At 28.2% G+C, this 21,746-nt stretch overlaps 2 protein-coding genes across 2 annotated transcripts; both read right to left on the bottom strand.

The window, feature by feature from the left end:
- Positions 1 to 354: 354 nt before the first annotated feature.
- Positions 355 to 14,004, bottom strand: LOC114946361 (uncharacterized). The gene is made up of 7 exons (XM_029322813.2): positions 13,672 to 14,004; positions 11,728 to 11,824; positions 5,597 to 5,906; positions 4,481 to 4,580; positions 4,050 to 4,151; positions 3,034 to 3,192; positions 355 to 414 (listed from the first exon to the last, which is right to left on the bottom strand). The coding sequence occupies exons 1-7, from the start codon at positions 13,960 to 13,962 to the stop codon at positions 355 to 357; spliced, it is 1,119 nt and encodes a 372-aa protein (XP_029178646.1). The 5' UTR covers positions 13,963 to 14,004.
- A 1,373-nt stretch (positions 14,005 to 15,377) lies between these two features.
- LOC114946349 (odorant receptor 4-like) lies at positions 15,378 to 20,802 on the bottom strand. Its single transcript, XM_029322799.1, has 7 exons — positions 20,434 to 20,802; positions 19,112 to 19,208; positions 18,396 to 18,705; positions 16,596 to 16,695; positions 16,088 to 16,189; positions 15,837 to 15,995; positions 15,378 to 15,537 (listed from the first exon to the last, which is right to left on the bottom strand). The coding sequence occupies exons 1-7, from the start codon at positions 20,725 to 20,727 to the stop codon at positions 15,478 to 15,480; spliced, it is 1,122 nt and encodes a 373-aa protein (XP_029178632.1). The 5' UTR covers positions 20,728 to 20,802; the 3' UTR covers positions 15,378 to 15,477.
- Between the last annotated feature and the right edge of the window lie 944 nt (positions 20,803 to 21,746).

Raw genomic sequence — 21,746 nt, 5'->3', positions numbered from 1 at the left:
ATCCATAATAGGTAAAAGTAACAGATATACATATATTTTATGTCAAATTACATATTATTTTATTAACAGAATAATTTGAAAGTTACAATAAATATGTATTTATGATTATTGTGTTAAATAGTAAATAATAACAAGAAAAGTATAATTTATATTACTTGTTAAATGTTTTATTAAAATATATTTTAATTGCGATAGATAAATTAAATGTATTTCATAAACATATAAAATAAGTATATAAGAATAATTGGTTACTAACAAGTGCAAATTTTTATTACAATACTGTGATTCTATAACATAGCAAATGTTTTATGAAAATAGAATTCACTGATTTTTATTTTAGATTTGAGTTTCCTTTTAATCTTGATCCATTAAAATACGCACAAATGCCATGTATGAAAAAACGGTCGAAACATACTGAGGAATAAAAAGAAACTAAATTATTGACTACTTTTCAATAATGTATAAATTGCTATTGCATATAAAAAATCTAAAAAATAATATGCAATTCAAAGAAATATAAAAAATATATATGTACAGAGTGTCTCAGACCACCCGTACATGCCGAATATTTCGAAAACTGAGCACAACAGATAAAAATGTTTTAAACAAAAGTTGTAGGGTCTTAACAAATACATATAATGATGATAAATATTTGACCTTGGCAGCAGTTATGAAAAAAGTTTCAAGGTCAACTTTAAAATCATTTTCAAAATATTCAGCATGTACGAGTGGTTTGAGTCACCTTGTATATACAGGGTGTCCCGCAACGTGATATCTACACTGAAACTATGTATTCTTGGTGTCATTCTAAGGAAAAAATCTTAATACACATATGTCTTTAAGTCGATTGTTTTAAAATTATAGTAAAAAAGCAAAATTGCATAAAATAAGGTAAGTATTAATTATTTATTGAAGTTAATAATATTATTTATTAAACGATAATATTAAATAATAATTAACTGCTTATAATAATTAAGTGCTTTTCTCGCACTTGTTCGGTAAAGTAAGTCATACATTGAATCGTTGAGAAATAAATCTCTTTCTGCACGCTAAACAGCAATCGAAAATCGAACTTTTGTGAGTAGCATTATGAAAAACAATTACTTGCCTTGTCATAGAAAAAAAAATATAAATAAATGTGTTAATAATAATTAATAGTATATTGTGTATCAAGTACGGAAAGTTGACATATGGTCACAAATGCGGAGGATGGACGCACGAGCCGAAGGCGAGTGCGACCACCCCACATGAGTGAACAATTGTCAATCCGCACGTGATACACATACTATTTTGTATTACAAGTGCAGGCAAAGCGCGCTTGTGCGCAAGGTGGCCGATCGCACGCCGCCATCTTGCGGCGGCTCAGCCGTAGGCAATGGCTTTGAACGCAGCTTATTTACTCACCGCGTCGCCGCTAGATGACGGCGTGGGAAATCGGCCGCTTTCCGCACAAAAAACATACACACAAAGTGCCACTTTGCCTGCACGTGTAATACAAAAATAATAAATAAATAAGTAAATAATTGCTTTTGTATCATATGTGTATTAAGATTTTTTTACTTAAAATGACACCAAGAATACATAGTTTCAATGTAGACATCACGTTGCGGGACACCCTGTTTATCCATTTCTAAGAAAGGCATGCAAAGTCGATTATCGCAAATATTGTTGCTGTTTTTTCGCGATACTGATTGGTTGTTGTCTCGATTAACATTGTGTGTTATATTAAGGCTCCTGGATACCCACCGCAGCCATCTTGGATTGATAACATCAGAAGAAAAAATACCATAAAAATTCTTGCGACGTACGTGAAAATAGAAAGATTTTAAAAATACCGGTTAAAATAGATAAAACAGATCCGTAAAATATACCGAAAACTCTTCTTTTATTCGAGTAATCAATAAATAACATGTACATGTCAAATAAAATTGAGCCTAAAGATAAAAACCAGTTGTTTGACAGATATAGAAAAAAATTAATATTTGCTTTCACATATTAAATTATGCCAAATAGAGATGAGTCTTCGATATATATATTTTAACATCACGACAATTTATTATTTTAAACACAAAAACACTGCATCAAAGATGAAAAATAATGCTGTACGTTGCAATAAGAATCTTTTAGTTTACTAAAATGTCATTTTTGCTTATTTATTAATTATATTATTTTTGTTCATTATTGTACATCTTTTATCGATAAAACAATATTGAGATTTTTATTTTCACCGTTTTCAATTAGTCGTTACTGTCAACGCGGACTTGGCAATTGAGTGTGCAGAAGCCTTAAGATTATATACATAATAAAAATTTAGTACGTAATAGACATTTGAGAATTAAAATAAAAATATATAATAAAATTAAGATATAGCTGTTTTAATATAATATACTATAGCATTTTTATTTTTTATTTTAAAAATAATTTGAATTTTATTTCGAGGTATCGCGAGACCGAGGTCACGCGATCAGTGGATTCACTGCGGCATATTAACCGCCCGAGTGTCTTTGGCTCACGGGTGAGTCAAAATAAACAATAAAAAATTGTAAAATAAACAATAAAAAATGATATCAAAGGAGCGCGCGATGTACATAAATTTAATTCATGAATTTCCATTTGTGATGATTAAAACCACAAAAATAATTAACGCAGCAATAAAACGCCAGGCAAACGGCCGCACCGTTAGTACGGGCGCCGCCGCTACGCGACGCACGCCGAGTTCGTTCACCCGTGAGCCAAATCATTCGACGGCTATATATATCGCGCGCGGTTAATTGCCCAGCGAGAAGTCCCTAGTTAAAAACGTCGAATCAACAGCTTTGAATCAAATGGTTTTGGTGTAAAAACCGTTGATTCGACGTCGCTTACTCTTAACTAGTGGATTTCTCACTGGGTGTATAAAATAATAAAAAAAATGATGTAGTAATGATATTATGAATAATAATATATAAGTATAATTTATACAAAGTATATATATATATATAATATATATATATACACTATAAAAGATCAGTTATCATTAAATAGCACACTTACCGAAGCGTAATAATTCATCGATAAATTTGGTAATGCACATGGAATTGAAACAGTGACCGGATGTTGACTTCTTAATATAACATATATTAAAAGCTTTTGCGTGGCCAAGTCGTCGTCGTACCATAATGAATCATAAACAGCTGACGCAATGTCGGTGCTCTAAACAAAGTTTGCATAACACGTTATTTTAAAAAATATTATAACATTTATATTCACTCAATTAATTATGCGCTTTATTAAGGCTCTTGGATACTCACCGCGACCATCTTGGATTGATGACGTCAGAAGCGAGAAAATATACCATAAAAATTCTTGCGACGTACGTGAAAATAAAAATGTTTTTTAATAAAATACCGGTTGAAATGGATAGAACACACTTGTAAAATATACCGAAAATTCTCCTTTTGCTTGGGTTATCAATAAATAACATCCCAGATGGCCACAGTAATTATTATGACATCATTTTGATGGCAAATGATGCATTTTGACATCAAAATGATGTCATAATAATTACTGTGGCTATCTAGGATGTATATGTCGAATCAAATTGAACCTAACCATACGGACGAAAACCAACTGTTTGATAGGTATAAAAAAAAATTAATATTTGCTTTTACATATTAACTTATGCCAAAATGAGAGTCTTCGATATATTTTAACACGACAATTATTTTAAACACAAAAACACTGCACTAAAATAAAAAATAACGCTGTACGTCGCAAGAATCTTTCGGGCTGTCGTTTCTCGCTTAGAAAAAGAGACAGAACTATAATCCGCCTGATGTCGCTACCGTTAAAATTTGGAGTTCTACGGCGAGTATCCAGGAGCCTTAATTGCGCTCGGGCTCTCATAGTCAACTCATCTTATTGAGACGTAATTAATTATTTATTAAATTTTAGCAGAGCCGAAAAAAAAGATTGTATATATTTCAATCATTTAATTTAATATTGTAAGAATTTGTTATCTATAATGTATAAGCTAAATTATAATATAATCTATTTATTAATTAACTTACCGTGTTTATTACATTGTCAGCTGGCCAGGCGTACATGTAAAGTTCTACAAAACCTCCCAAAGCAATCATAAAGTACGTCCATTTCACTGACCATGGTTGCTTCTGTATACATTACCATGTATATAATATTATATACATACACATAAATATACTGTATGACAAATTTCATTAACAATAAGTGAGAGAAATGAATATTTTAATATCTGTATATATGTATAATTATTAATATATATATTTTTATATGTATAATTAGAGAAAGTATTTTGTTCTCTATAATAAAATAAATGAGAACATAAATAAAAAAAGTAATATTACAAAGTAATACAATAAAATAATTAAAGTATTCTTTTTACTTCTTATTATAAAACGGTAATGATGCAAAATATGTAATAATTTTTTTACTCAAAAGAGGATACATATATTATACTTACGCTCATAAATGTAAGATAACCGAATATTACAGCGCCAATACTAAAAGTTACGCATAATAGCGCTATGTAACGAATAGCGAGAGTTACTTCTTTTGCATATCTGTAAGTAACTCATTTTCAGAATATTTTCTAATTATATCCTTAATTATATAATGTTTGTTGTATATAAAATTAGTGTGCATTAATTATTTAATATTTTTTTATATTAATAAAAACGTGCTGTTATACAAATAATTTTATCATTTATAAAGATGAATATTTTAATATTTTTCGAAAAGTTTCATATTAATAATAAAAATAATTTAATTAAATTTTAAGAGAATTGAATGGTATCAATGATAAAAATTACTAATAAAAATATTTTAGCTAACTCCAAATAAATATAAAAAAATTCGATGCAATTAATAAAGATAATGTTAAATTAATAAAAATAATTATTTAAACATACATTTTATAAATAATCCTGATTTTGAAATATATTATGTAAAGACTGAAGAGGTGAAAATAATGTACTTTAAATCATGTGGAAATTGCTTCTGATAATTGATGTTGTTTTAAAACATTTAAAAATATATATACAGAGTGTCCCAATCTTATTGTATCATCCAATGGAAGATTTCTAAGGTTATTTGGAGACGATTTTTCCTGAGCGAAAATGTTGAGAAAGGTCATAATTTTTTTAATATTTCCAATTTTTGAAATCATGTGTCTTTATTAAAATTTTATTTTTACAAGACTTGATAAAAAAATTTATTTTCAATCGTTTATAACTCGAAAATTATTAGCACTTGGATATTTTCGCTGAGGAAAAATCGTCTCCAAATCGTATAAAAAAATCTTCCATTAACAAAGCGGTACAATAAGTCTAAGGGGATATCCTGTATATATTCAAAACATTTTATTTTTTGTATTTAATTTAATCAGCTATTGAGATAAATTCACTAATATATTACGTAAGATTATATTTGAAGTCATTCAAGTTTAAAATAAAAACTGTAAACATATTATCAATTTTTTAAGTAATTTTAAGTAATTTAGATTTTTTTGCCAGTGTGTCGAATTGAAGAGTGTTATTTTTTATTTTTAAGTAATTTCATTATAATATATATAATGTACCTGAGTAATATGTAGTGTTCTCGAGTGTATTTTATGAATTCTTTCATATTCGTCATTGTACGATAGCGTACGGACAAAATGTGAAATCTGGCAGCTACAAACCAAAGTAGAAGAGCAGGAAAACTGTTGGCGCTAACTTGTGTCGCACTTTGATAAATAGTTAACATATGATGTGCGTAGATAATAGTTTTCAATGGTTGATGATGTACATCAAATGGATACTCCGCCGCACTGGGAAACGGTTGTGGCGAAAACAAGGGTGTAGCTATCATACTGAGGGCTGTCATTAATACCCAGCAAAAAATGGTACCTATGATAATCGATATTTATATAATATTGAAATCAACAAGATTTTTTTTATAAAATAACCATTAATTTAACATTTAAAGATTATTATATTTAATAAATAATATCTAAAACAAAATTACTATATTTAAATATTTTTGATAATTTATATAATAACAATAATTTATTTCTTATTTAAAGATTAAATTAATATATTTAATGTCATCAGTAATTATTTTAAACTACTCAGTACTTAGTACTGAGTAATTTAAAATCAGTACTTAGTACTCAGTAATTTCATAAAAATAATAAATTAATATAAAATTAACCCTTCCTCTTTCTTCTCCTTTCTCTCTCTCTCTCTCTCTCTCTCTCTCTCTCTCTCTCTCTCTCTCTTTCCTTCTCTTTCCTACTATTCCTTACGCTTTCCTTTTTCTCTCTTTTTATAAGAAAAGAGTCTTATTGATTTAGTAAAATTTTTTATAAAAATAAGCTACATGTGTGAAATGGGAAATACTAACTAAAATCAAAATATTAAATAATATAATTAATATTTTATTTGACTTTTGTTAACTTTCTGATCGTTTTATTATTATGTTTAAAGAGTGCTTCCCATTTTCTTATTGAAAAAAAACTTATAGTTTGGAGCAGACTATATTCGAATTTTTGTATTCCTTTCTATTTAAAATATTTAAATAATGTAAGGAATAAATAAGTAGTCTATCTGATGATATAAAGTTAAATATAATAAATGACATGAGATAAGGATAATGTCAAAATTTATAATACTTTAATAAGTAAACAAAGAAATGTTGGTATTTAAGTAGAATATAATACTCTTTTTGTTGTGCAATTTTTCACGCATTTTGTCTATTACTGTCTTTAATTTGTCCAAGTTAAGAGTAATCTGTATTTAATTTAGAAATTTAGTTATATTTACTAAAAATTCGCAATACGCGTTTTCAATTTTACCAGGTGTTCAATACTATCTTTTTTCAATAGAGGCTGGCCAATTTGCAACACGGAAATTCCGAGAAAATACTAACAGATCACGACAAATTTTACGAGCAAAATGTTTAGAAATAAATTATTTAAAATCAATAAAATACAAACCGTCTACCATCCGGACAGTATAATGGATAAAACATGCATACATATAAATAAACTAAAAACATTCAGAAAATTGAAAAGTAAAAAAAAAAGAAAGAATTAAAATATTAAAATATAAATCTTTATCGCGACTCAGCTCAATAACGGTTGCTTTTTAGGAAATCGTGGAAGCTCAAAATCTCAGAATCATCACATCCATCCGAATCGATATTTGCATACTTGAGCAAACTTTTAGGCAAACATCCGTAATAAGGGAAGGGTTGTCCTTCCTCGAAAGTTGTTACTGCATATCTTAAGGGGATGGTGAAAGCGTTCCAGCTGGGCCGGGGCACTTCTATCACTCTTCGACGGCCAGTGATAACATCTACAGTTACCCGCAATGAGTACGGAGTATTTGGATTTCGATAAATCGCGGCATAAGCACGTTCGACGGGGTCACTCAGTAACTCGAAACCCACAACGGGTTCGCGTTTATGGTGCATACAACAGAGGTCGCAGAGAGGGACACGCCTTCTCGGGCGTAAGTGATATCCGTATATGTGACAAAATTAGAATATAAATTGCACATGATCAACGTCGTATGTATGTCAAAAAGAGACAAACAGAGACTGAGGAATAAAAGTCAACACAACATTCTTACAAGGCAATATATACGGACACACTAGACCGAAAACAACAAAACATTTTACAATATCGTTCCAAATAAGTAGAACTAGAAAAACAAATTAAAAGACATAAATAACACGATGTACAAAATAACCAGTGTTATGCTTAGATAATTTTAAAATTAGCTAGATAAAGATGAGTAAAAGAAAAATAAAGATGATTTTGTTTTTAATTTATCTAGATAAAAGATAAAATTATATGGCGATTTATCTAGATAATTTTCTAGATAATAATTTTTAAAATTGGAAATACAATTATAAAAAAATGTAAATTATAAAAAGGATATAAAAATATATGTATTTATATTTTTATTACTTACTGTTTAAGTTTTACTATTTAAGTATGTTTATTTTTATATGCTATGATTCTAAACAAAAATTATCTGAAAATTATTCTAAATAATTTAGTATAACATTTTTTCATCTAAGCTGCACACACACACACACACACAGTTATAGATTATACATATTTTTATAATCTATACAAAGATAAGATGCCACCAAAGTTTTATCTAGATGATTATCTATATAATTTTATTTAGATAACAGCAAAATAACAAAGACAAATTTTTCAAAAGTAATTTATTTATTTATCTTAACGGCATTGAGTAGAATAATTATTATTTTTGTTGCAACAATATTGGTAGTATGGATTATCATTCAAAATAAAATAGACAAAAAAGACTTAACTCCTAATCCGGCCATGATTTTATGTCTTGTATGTAGCATACAATAGTATAATTAAGATGATATGAACAAAAAATTTTATTGATATAAATAAAAAATGTTAATATTTAATTTATTTAATTAATTAATTTTATATATATATTATATATATATATATATATATATACAGGGTTTGTCCGGAAAGTAATGCGTCGCATGTTTTTGTGACGCGACTATACATCGCAGAGCGATGGGACCGGTTGGGGAGAAAGGGGGGTACCCTTAGCTTTCCAACGGTAGGTCGCTCAATTGTTTCCATGCGCTTGGAGGGTTAGGACGGCTTATTCTGTGAACCTCTGCTTAGTGGTCGCGTCGAACTTGTGATGGAGAGAACGATAGAGCAACGCTATGCGATAAAGTTTTGCGTGAAGCTGGACAAGACGCCGCTGGAAACTTTTGAAATGCTCAAGAAAGTTTTCGGGGACGATTGCCTTTCCAAATCGCAGTCAAACAGATGGCACAAGATGTTTTGCGCATCGGTCAACACTCTGGGCACAAGTTTTGCGCAAATCTTCCGCATGGCCAAGTCTTCCGATACAATCTCGTGAACAATCGTTTTCGGCAAGTTCAATAATTCCGACATTAAGCGAACATTCATTCGACGGTCTGAATTCAATAATTGGCGCACACGAGTCACATTGTCGTCCGTTCGCGATGTTGACGGGCGTCCTGCGCGGGCCTCGTCGGCGACCTCCTTCCGACCTTCTCTAAACATCTTGTGCCATCTGTTTGACTGCGATTTGGAAAGGCAATTGTCCCCGAAAACTTTCTTGAGCATTTCAAAAGTTTCCAGCGGCGTCTTGTCCAGCTTCACGCAAAACTTTATCGCATAGCGTTGCTCTATCGTTCTCTCCATCACAAGTTCGACGCGACCACTAAGCAGAGGTTCACAGAATAAGCCGTCCTAACCCTCCAAGCGCATGGAAACAATTGAGTGACCTACTGTTGGAAAGCTAAGGGTACCCCCCTTCCTCCCCAACCGGTCCCATCGCTCTGCGATGTATAGTCGCGTCACAAAAAAATGCGACGCATTACTTTCCGGACAAACCCTGTATATATATATATACATATATATATATATATATATACATATATATATATATATATATATATATACTAGCTTCGCGCGGTCCTCAAAGCCTTTCTCATTCCTCATAGCCTATATTATAAATCCGTTTTAACACAAAAAATTAATTCTTTTTTTGTATTACCGCGAACTACTTCCACATTTGTTGTCCGACTTTCACGAAATTTATATCAAAATAAATGTTTAAATTTTTTTTGGATGACTACTATGTTATCTATTTCTTTCTCCCAGATATTTTATTTTACACCGCGTTTTGCATATATTTAAATATTTATTATATATTTTTATTTTTATTTTCTTGTTTATTTTAATTTCCACACAATTTCATATTTTTTAAATATAAAACATTATTTTAGTTAATATATACTTTAAATATTTTTTTTATTACTTAATTATTATATCCTTTTTTACATTTTACTCAATTTTTTTATTTCTAATGTACCCACCGCTAACCCGCTATTATTAGCTCTCATACAATGTCATAATTCTTCAATTTACAAAATTTCCCTGTATATTACATTTTTTGTAAAACATTTTTCACTTTCTTCAATTAAATGTCCTTGATTGCTACATTCATCAATTTTTTACACTTTCTCTTTTTGTTGCTCTAGAAAATGCCACATAAAGTTGACCATGAGCAAATACAGGATGTGGCAAATAAATTCCAATTTTTTCTAAACTTTGTCCTTGTGATTTATTTATTGTCATAGCAAATGACACTCGAATAGGAAACTGTCTTCGTTTAAACTTAAATGACAGTTCCAAATCATTTGTAATTAAATCTATCCTCGGAATCATAACAATTTGTCCTCGAGCAGGACCTGTTATAACTTCTACATAAATTATATTAATTATTTTTTAAATTAGTTATAATAAATCTTATACCATTACAAAGTCCTTTTTTAGTATTTAAATTTCTTAATAAGATTACTGTAGCACCAACTTTTATTTTAAGCCGATGAACTGGCATTCCAGAAGGTGTCAGTGAGTTTAGAAACTCAGTTGGAAAATTTAATTGCTCCTGTGGATCATCACTTACAATACAGTCAATAAAGGCAAATTTTTTAAAAATTACTTCTTGGTGTGACCAAGTCAATAAATGCGTATGCACATGGGTGCGTGGATACGTGGGTGGGTGCGTGGGTGGATAAATAAAGTGATAAAAATTTGTTAAAATCATATAGTAGCCATCCCGGACAAAATTTGAGTACAAATTTCGAAAAAGTCTGTGAATAAATGTTTGAATGCGTGGGTAGATGCATGGGTGGGATAAAACTTAAAAGAACCACACAGCAGCTTTCTCAGAAAAATTTGCAACATTTTTGTACCAATTTCGTGAAAATTGGTCCATAAATGCGCATGCGTGTGGGTGAATGCGTGGGTGGAGGTGTAACACTTGAAAAAACCACATCGCCCCCATCTCCAAAAAATTTGCAACATTTTGGTACCAATTTTTACAAAAATCCGTTCATAAATATGCGATTGCGTGGGTGGATGCGTGGGTGGGGGCGTAAACTTAAAAAACCCACACAGCAGCTTTCTCAGAAAAATTTGCAACATTTTTGTACCAATTTCGTGAAAATTGGTCCATAAATGCGCATGCGCGTGGGTGGGTGCGTGGGTGGAGGTGTAACACTTGAAAAAACCGCATCGTCGCCATCTCCAAAAAATTTGCAACAATTTGGTACCGATTAAAAAAAAATCGGTTCGTAAGTATGCGATTGCGCGGGTGGGTGCGTGGGTGGAGGCGTAAACTTAAAAAACCCACACAGCAGTTTCCTCAGAAAAATTTGCAACATTTTGGTACTAATTTCGTGAAAATTGGTCCATAAATGCGCATGCATGTGGGTAAATGCGTGGGTGGGTGAGTGGGTGGAAGTGTAACACTTAAAAAAACCGCATCGTCGCTATCTCCAAAAATTTTGCAACATTTTGATACCATGTGTTCAGAAATATTGCAAAAAAAATTTTTTTTGCAAAAACATACCCTCCTCTGAGGAAAAAAAATAAAAATTAAAAAATTAAAAAAAAAAACCCACAGCAGCCACCCCCGAAAAATTTGCAACATTTTGGTACCAATTTCGAGACAATCGGTCCACAAATGCGGAAGTAGTTCGGGTACAGACAGACAGACAGACAGACGGACGGTGCTTATATATATAGATATATATATAAACTCGTTAAAATAAATTAGGCTTAACATCCACAGAATTAATTTCATAAGTTTATATTTAAAAGATATAGTTTTTTGTACATACCATAAAACGATTTGCATCTGTCAACATAGAGTTGCAAAATTTCTTTTTCATATTTTTCGGCTTGTTGGTAATAATCCTCCATTTCCAAAACAATGAACTGCATTTATCAAAACGTATGTTAATAATTTTGTTATTGATTTATGAATGCGTGTGAATTAATATTGGAATATTTTATTATTGATTAATAAATCAACTTAAGTTCATATTATATATGACAAAGTTGCAAAATTTATGGCGCAAAATCTAGAAAATAATAAGTATTAGAATAATTATGTCTAATAAATATTCATTTTATAAAATGTAAAGTTTTATTAATCAATAGAAATGTATAAGACTCTTGATAATTATAATTTAAAGGTAAAATAAAGGATGGCTAAAGCACGATGTTGGAAAACGCGAAAGTAATTACTTTATTACATTTATATATCCAAAAACATTAGCGGACGTTTTAAATCTTTAGATCACCTTCAAAATTATAAATAATTACAAAAAATTGGATAAAAGATAATATAATAAATAAATATAGACATGTCACTAATATTAGAAAGAAAAAATTTAAAGTAAAAACGAATAACATAATAAATACGCAAACGGTCGGTGTCAGCAGTTATATGCATATATAAAAGCGACATGTTAAATTAAATTAAATCCGTTAAATTAAATTAAATTACGTCGTCCACGTAGCACAAATATTACTTTGATCTTAAAAGTTCCGACATTTAGGTCGAAACTTTTTAATTTGTTGAAATTTAAATTTGCTTAATATTGAGTCTTACTAAATTTTCAGTTGTCATATTTTTTATATGTTACTATTAATTTATACAAAATGGATCATTTTAATTTTACGTTAAATATTTTTTTCTCATGCCTTTTATAAAAAAATGTTTCGTATAAAAGTTGTTTAAAAAAGATCTTTAAGAGGGAAGAAGGGAAAGGTGGTCAAGATGGGCAAGGTAGCAATATCAATTTGTTTATCAAGTGTACCACTTTCTAGAAATTAACTAATTACTTTATTTAAAGATAAACCGATTTTTTTAAACAATATTATAAAATATTATGACTTATAGAAAAATAAAAAACTTCAATTAATACATATAATTGGATCTGTCTCTATGAAATCAACAACTTTTATTTTATTTATTTAAAAAAATTAGTGAATTTGCCAAAAATGGCGTCATCTGTAAATAGAACAAAAGATATTTAAGAGAATATTAAAATGGCACTCTATATGTATAAAGATAAATATATTTACTCTCTTAATTTTTAAACATACTTTTTTCAAAAATCAATACAAATAAAAATACATAAAACTTCATAGGATATCTATTTCTACAATTTGAAATTACATATCCTTACAAAGAATAAGTTTCTAAATACTTAACTAGTTATTGATTTCATATTTAGTTTTCATTACTTTTTAGAACAAAATTATTCCTTAATCTTTATTTGTATGGAAAAATTGTTTTTTGAGGAAAAATTTTATAAAAATTTAGTTTTTTAAGATAAATATTGAACTATTGTTTTATAAGTTATTTTTTATATACTTGGTAGGAAAAAGTGTGCTAAATCGTACTCCTTAAAATAAATATTAAAATTGTAATAAAACTATCAAAGAAATGGCAACATTTTTTATTTATTTAGTGCTATGGTTCTTTGTCAATGATATATAAGTATAAACATGCTAAACATAAATTCAAACTATTGTTTCATATCATAAATTAAAAATTGTAATAAAGTAGTATTTAGTACGTTTTACAATATTACTAAATTGTACGTTCAAACTTCCATTGCTTCATCAAATTTGAATAAAAAAATAATCCTAAAACATTTTGCCGATTTTTCAACGCTTCCATATGCAGGATTAAATAAAATTAAAAAATGCTTTGGAAAAAAAATTTGCTTATACAACAGCGTTAACACCTTAAAATATTTTATATATCTTACCTGCAAACGTTTGTTCTGCATCGCGAAAAGTATCAGTTGCAGTAGAATTTGTAAGGCGGCGCTCAATTCGCATCCCAATTTCATCAAAGTCATGTAATCCTTATTCTTACAGATTGTCCATATCACCGCGACGATAAATAACGTCGAGTTCGCGCAGCAGAAATATCGAAAGGCACTGTGAAGAAATCGTTGAAGTCTCGTCGCGTTCGGCGACAGCGGCCAACAGCAGGCGAACCTCAGGTATATCTTCAGGAAAGCGATCACCCTATCCAACGTTACCTTTTCCTCCATAACATACACGGAAGTGTTCTTCTTGCTAATTCACGGCGAAAACTTAAGCTGGCATAACACATGAACTTTAATCACCCTCGCGATATCGTCGAGGTTATTTGCTCGAATTATCGCGCGGTGCATAAAATATAAGTAACGCGTTGCATCCTATATTCGAAATAGAACGCATCAATTTTGCGAAAGATTTCAACAAGTGATATATTAGAAAATATTAAATTTAATTTTTTGATTCTTAACACACTCTGGCTACAATTTTATAAAATAATAATCTTAATAGTTGCTAAAATAAAATTAATAAAAGAAAAATATATTTTGTGAAAAAAATATATACTTTTAATATTGAATACTTTTCATAATTTTGATATTTTTGTGTAATTACTTAATATTCTTATATATATATATATATATATATATATATTAGAATATATATATATATATATATATGTAAAATATATTTTGAAATTCTCATACTTCGAAATTTGCAGAAGTTATTTTACTTTAGGAAATGTGAGAGATTATGTGTAGGACATGATTCCTGTTTTATTATTTTATTAAGACTATTAAGAGAAACTTTGAGGGAAGAGTTTTGCGTACAATATTGAATTTGTAATACTGGCGAGAGAAATGTTATATTCTCAGTTAAATTGATTGCTACCTGGAAAGTTATGCAGGTGAAATAATTTTCATCGATACTGACTAGATATCTTGTCTTGGATTGCTTTCCCACTGTATAAGAAGGTAATGATCATTAATTAATAATGTGCATCGAACATTACATTATCTTCTGCCTACAAACGCTTTCAGACTTTACATTGCGTTTATGTAATTACAGACTAACGGCAATTGTCTGGTAATAATTAAATATAATATATAATGAAGTGTAATTAGCAATAAAACAGACACACAATTGTAAAACTTCTTTCTAGCAATTGATTATATTTAAAAATTTTTTAAATTGTCTAGATAAAAAAATGTGTGTATATGTGTGTGTGTATATATATACACATATGTGTATAAAACGAATTCAGTTCAATTTCGGATTTGAAGCTCCTAGCTCCTCACCGATCATATTGGAATTGACGTCAAAGACGAGAAAACACTAAATGCTAAAAATTTTTGCGTTTTATTTTTAGAAAGAAAGATATTTCTATGAAACATTAAATGGCTTTAGCACATTTAAAATAGTACAAAAACTAACCTTTTCTCTTTATAATCAATCAACAGCTGTAAAATGACTATAAAAGGTGCAATCTGTCTGGTTCTTGCACATACGCAATCATTCCGTCTGATATTACGAATAAAACAAATAATTTTTCTGTAATTTATGGATATTTTGTAATTAAATAATATTATATTATAACATTATGCCAAATTTTTTCATGTATGAAAATTAAAAGCTCCCATTAAAGTATCTTTATGTGCAAATTTTATTATAATCCTGCAGGTCTATAACATAGCAGACATTTCATAAAAAATACAGCTGCTCAAATTTTTACTATAATTAAAATTTTTCTTCTACTCTTGACCCATCATAAGTCGCACAGCTGCCATGTATGAAAAAACAGTTGAGATATACTAAAAAAATAAAAGAAAAAAATCGATATTATTAATAATTTTTTAAAATTCTAATTGTAAGACACTGTAATTATTTATTTGAAAAATGAATTAAAATTTGGAGCAAATCTTGTTGTTAAAATGCAAAAATTGAACGATTTGTATATTATATTATAATATGTATATATATATTAAATATATATAATGTATATAATGTATATATAATGTATAAATACATATACAATACAATACATACACATAATACATATAATATAGATATAATATAGCTAAAATATAATTATTAAATAATATGCTCTTACCGACGCGTAATAATTCATGGATAAATTTGGTAATGCACATGGAATTGAAATAGTGACCGGACGTTGACTTCTTTGTATAATACGTATTAAAATCTTTTGCGTGGCCAAATCATTGTTATACCATAATGAATCATAGGCAGCAGACGCAATATCACTACTCTAGTAAAAAAATTTTAAGAAGCACATTAATTAAAAAATTGAAACACATTATTTATATTTATAACATACAATTCATTTTATAAATAACCAACCGTGCTCATTACATTATCAGCTGGCCAGGCATACATATAAAGTTCTACAAAACCGCAAAAAGCTATCATGAGGAACGTCCATTTCACTGACCATGGTTGACGCTATTATATGTAAATATTGGAAAGAGATAATAATATATATACATATGTATATAGCAGATTACTTCTTTTAATTACATGCATACATATGCATACACGTTTATATTTGTTACAATTTATTTTCTGTTTAATATAATAAGGTATAGTAACATATCAATACATTGTATATACTTACATATGTATATAATAATATGTCTCGTCACTTATTATATTAAATAAAAAACAAATTGTAACAAATTTCATACATGTGTATAGGTATATGTACCTACCTATCCATGTAATTGAGAAAAGTAATAAATATAATAAAAATATAAATATAATAAAAATTTAAATAAATAAATATAATGACAATTTTTTGCAAAAAATGTGTAAAATACTTTTCACACGAGATTATAGTGCAATTACTTACGCTCATAAAGGTAAGGTAACCGAATATTACAGCGCCAGTACTAAAAGTTACGCATAATAATGCTATATAACGTACTGCAAGTGTAACTTCTTGTGCATATCTGTAAAAGAGAATTTAATTTCAGGGTAATGCTGTAAATAAAAGTTACAAGCAGTATGATATAAACAAAAACATCAAAATTCAAAAAATTTACAAAGGGCCCTATTATGAATAATTACTTTTTTTATATCGTTTTAAATAGTTTTAAATTGTTTAAAATATTACTATAGAAGTAATAAGCACGAAACACTATAAAACACTAAATACTAAACAATAAAAAATAATAAACATTAATAAAGATTATCTAATTATTAGTAAAAACATAAAATATAACTACAAAAAAGTTACCTTTATTTTTCAAAACTAAAGACTATCTCAAACAATTCCAGATAAATATATAATGTATGTAGAAACATTTATAGCATAACTAAAATTTAATTTAAGATAATGTTTATAAAATGTTTTTTAAAACATTTTTGAAAATATTTTATATATTATCTTATTAAACATTTTTATATCCTATTAAATTATTCAGTTTTCTCATTATTATTAATAAATAATCAAACATGCATGCATATAAATCTTTAATTTTGCAATCACATTTTTTATCTTTTTTTGTATTCCTTTAGAATATTAATATTCAAAGCCACAATCTCCACTTGATTCCTCTCGACCAATAGAGCCAAACGCGATGTTATTGCGATAATTATGAAGGAAAGAACATTTTTGGAAAGGAATTTGAATCCTATGGTTGGGATCTCAGAAATTCCCCCTGTTCCTTCTCTTAACATCCCCTGTAAAGAAATAGGCGAGAAAAATATTGGTCCGAAAGTCGGCTGAATCGGGAAAGTCCCGATTCAGCCGACTTTCGGACCAATATTTTTCTCGCCTATTTCTTTACAGGGGATGTTAAGAGAAGGAACAGGGGGAATTTCTGAGATCCCAACCATAGGATTCAAATTCCTTTCCAAAAATGTTCTTTCCTTCATAATTATCGCAATAACATCGCGTTTGGCTCTATTGGTCGAGAGGAATCAAGTGGAGATTGTGGCTTTAAAAATTAAAAGAGCTGACTAAATAAGTATTCGCATTATTAATATTCAAATTTGAAACGTTTTCTTAATAAATTTTATAAAAGTTAAACTAAATATTGTGTAGATTCTTCTTAAATTCTTTTTATTCTTTAATCCTTTTTTATAAATTAAATTATAAATTAAAAAGTTTATAAATTAAAAAGTTATCGAAATTAAATATTTTACTAATGTTATTTTACTAATAATCATATAATAATATTAGATAATCAGTAATATCTTTATTTTTTAATCTTTCTCTTATTTTTTATAAATTTTATATATTTTTAGTAAAAAATAATTAAGTGTGTTTAGATGTAACAAATTTTAAAATTTAAATCAATACAAACATAAGTACTCACAAGGTAAATTAAAGGAAAGCGAAAAAGAAAATCAAATAGAAGCCATAAGATTAAATAAAAATATACATAGGTATATGTACATAGTTTTTTTAATGAGAATGTAAATATTGCTCATTACTCTAGTAGCCCTGTTAATTTAATTCATTTAGTTTTTCTTATATAATGTTCTTACAAATGCATCTATTGAATGCATTAGAATATATATATATATATATATATATATATATTATATATATATATATATTATATTTTCCAATTCTTGCTATTAATTCAGAAAGAATATATTGTTTTTTGTAATCTTGTAATTTTTCTACATATTTCTTATGTACCTGAGTAATATAGTATGTTCTTGCGTGTACTTTATGAGTTCTTTCATATTCGTCACCGTACGGAACTGGTCGGACAAAATTTTAAACCTAGCTGCTATAAACCAAAGTAGAAGAGCAGGAAAAGTATTAGCGCTGACTTGTATCACACTTTGATAAGCCGTCAATACGTGATGCGCATAAATGAGAGTTTTCAATGGTTGATGTTGTACATTGAATGGATATTCTGCTTCACTCGGAAACGATTGCGCCGAAAACAATGGTGCGGCTATCACGCTAATACCTGTCATTGCCAACCAGCAAAGAATGGTACCTATAGCAAATATATATATAATATGTGTATGTGTATAAAAATTATTAATTGATTATTTATGATAATACTCAGTAATTTTTTACTTTTTATAATATGTCTAATATAGTATCCTTTTATTGTATTTAATAGTAAGATCACTGTCATTTTTGTGTATGTGTGTAATATAATAAATATCTATACTTAAAAAATATATAAAATCTTTCTTTTTATAAGAAAAAAAAGAATACTATGATAGCTATTCAATCATTATATTAGTAAATTATCGTAAATATGTGTAAAAATATGAATAAAAAATGAAGTATTTTATTTAATGTACATTTGACTTGTTTTAACGTTAGAAAAATAAATGTAACTAATTTATATATATATAATATATTTAAATAATTGTACTCTTATATATACATACCATAAAATGGTTTGCATTTGTCAACATATTTTTGAAAAATTTCTTTTTCATATTTTTCCGCTTGCTTATAATAATTCTCCATTTCCAAAACAATAAACTACAAATTTATCGAAACTGATATTAATAGTTTTGTTACTGCTTTATAAATAATAATAATAATATTATAAACAATGATTATTATAAAGGTTTTACTAAGTTATTTTTTTTCTTTCTCTTTATGTGTTAATTAATCTTATATATTTGTTTATATATGACAAAATTGCAAAAGATGCATAAAAGATAACAAGTATCACAAAAATACGTTTAAAAATTATTTATTATATAAGATAAGTAAATTTATAATTATATTTATACGCACATAAATATATATATAATTGTACAAAAAGCTAGCTTTAATATATATGCGGATACAAATATATTACAAATTTTGTTAAACTTTTAGAAGAATAGGATATACATATAGGAGAAAGGTATGCTAAATCGTACTAGCTAAGATAAATATTAAAATTATTATAAAATCAAAGAAATAACAAAATTTTTTTATTCATTTAAAACTATGGTTATTCGTCAATAATATACATAAACATGCTAAACATAAATACTTTATCATTGTTTTATATTGTTAATTAAAAATTAAAAAAAGATAGTATTTGGTATGATTTATATTATACCGGTTTGCTAAATTATACCAATGTGTTTTCAAATTGTATTTTTATAAAAAATGAAATAAAAAAATAAAATTCAGATTAATCAATAAAATTAAAAAATTGTAAAAAATGAAGTTTTATTTCCTACAAAACTTCTCAGTCTGCAACAAAACATATCTATAAGAATGTTATATTTATAATCATAAATTCTCTTAAAAAATTTAACAAAAAATACTTTTGTTATACAAAAATATAAATGATTATTATCTCAATATAATTATAAAATTTTATATTTTCTTCAGTCGTTTATTTAAATATAAAAAAACTAAGGCCTAAAAAAATTAATTTAGTAAATCGCATTAGGGTACGATAAAAAAAAAAGTTAGTGATACGATGTTTTACCGAACTTCCAGTGCTTCGTGTTTATGAATAAAAAAATAATCTTAAAACATTTTGCCAATTTTTCAACGCTCCTATGTACAGTATTAAATAAGATAGAAATATGCTTTAATAATAAATTTATTTGTTTATCTTTTTCAATAATAAAAAAATAATTTTAACATGTATTTATATACAAATTTATGTTAACTTTTTGTCTTACTATTAATTGTCAACCGTCTTTTGCAAAAACAGCATTTCAACTTTTTCATGGAAAAGATGTATAAAATCTCTTACCTGCAAACGTTTGTCCTGCCAAGCAAAAAGCATTATCTGCAACGGGACTTGCGAGACAGCGCTCACTTGACATCCCAACTTCATCACCAGGAGCACGTCGTCGCTGTGGTTATAGAGGGTCCACGCGGCCGCGACACTGAGTATCGTCGCATTCGCGCAGCAAAAGTATCGAAAGGCAGTATGAAGAAGCCTCTGAAGCCTCGTCGCGTTCGACGGCAGAGGCCAACAGCACGCGAACGTCAGGTATACTTTCAGAAACGCGATTACTCGATCCAGCGTTGTCTTATTCTCCATAATAACACACGGAAGTGCCTCGACGCGACTCACAAGGGATATTCAAGTAGACATAATGCGAACTTTAATCATTCTCGTGATGTCGATAGCTTTATATATTCGTGTAAAACATGTAATGACACTCTGTCGTGTGCGAGACGCCAAGCATTGCATAGGATATGAACAGCATTATCTATTATATCCTACATTCTCGGCGCGAAGTGCATCGATTTCAGTGTATGTGATAGGCTATTAAAGAACAGGCTGTTTTGATGATTACAATTCTGTAAATTAATCTGTTAAATAATTACTAAAATTTACGTACTGAAAAAATCATATAATATATTGTATAATTAATATATGATAATAATATAATAATTAAATATTTTGATAGAATGTAGCTTTTAACATTGCAAGCTCTTCTTTAATATTTCAATATTTTTATGAAATTACTTAATGTTTTACATACACATATGAATTCGAAACTGATACCTTTTGAAGTTGCGAAAACTGTTTTACTTTTGAAAATGTGGAAGCCTATTTGTAAGACGTTTGAATTTGTGCTCATTTCATTAAGATTATTCATGAAGTTTTACGTATAATGTACTGAAGTAAAACAGCATTTATGTGAAACTGCTGACGATCTTAGTTATTACGATTGATTATTACCTGGAAAGTTATTTTCGCGGAGAAATAATTTTCATCGGTACTGTGTAACTAAATACCACCTCTTATTGTCATTAATTAATCATACGATATCGAACCTAACATTGGTTCAGACCTACAAACACTTCCATATACTATATTATGTTTCCAGATACTATATTACGTTTGTAATTGCAATCTAATGGTATATAATTGTCTAGTAATAATTAAATCCAGTGTAATAGCAATAGCGATTACAAGCTATTATAATAAGGTGGTTAAATAAAACAAATTTAACTCATTGTTAGTAGTAATATGATGTAGACAGGAATGATCTGTAAAATTAATGAACGGCTTTCATATTTTTATTTAATGATTATAAATTTTAAATGTTA

The sequence above is a fragment of the Nylanderia fulva genome, unplaced genomic scaffold (genome assembly GCF_048542155.1).
Source record: "Nylanderia fulva isolate GAGA-0341 unplaced genomic scaffold, ASM4854215v1 Scaffold61, whole genome shotgun sequence".
NCBI classification, from domain to species: domain Eukaryota; kingdom Metazoa; phylum Arthropoda; class Insecta; order Hymenoptera; family Formicidae; genus Nylanderia; species Nylanderia fulva.
The sequence above is the reverse complement of the archived record's forward strand: the minus strand, read 5'-3'. Positions and strand labels throughout refer to the sequence as shown.

Coding starts and splice junctions, on each gene's coding strand:
- LOC114946361 (XM_029322813.2), bottom strand. CDS start 13,962: ATGGAGGAAAAGGTAACGTTGGATAGGGTGATCGCTTTCCTGAAGATA. Junction 11,825..13,671: donor TGCAGAACAAACGTTTGCAG/GTAAGATATATA, acceptor TGATAAATGCAG/TTCATTGTTTTGGAAATGGA. Junction 3,193..4,049: donor CTGACAATGTAATAAACACG/GTAAGTTAATTA, acceptor AACTTTGTTTAG/AGCACCGACATTGCGTCAGC.
- LOC114946349 (XM_029322799.1), bottom strand. CDS start 20,727: ATGGAGAATAAGACAACGCTGGATCGAGTAATCGCGTTTCTGAAAGTA. Junction 18,706..19,111: donor CAAATGCAAACCATTTTATG/GTATGTATATAT, acceptor TATTTGCTATAG/GTACCATTCTTTGCTGGTTG. Junction 16,190..16,595: donor GTTACCTTACCTTTATGAGC/GTAAGTAATTGC, acceptor TACATATAATAG/CGTCAACCATGGTCAGTGAA.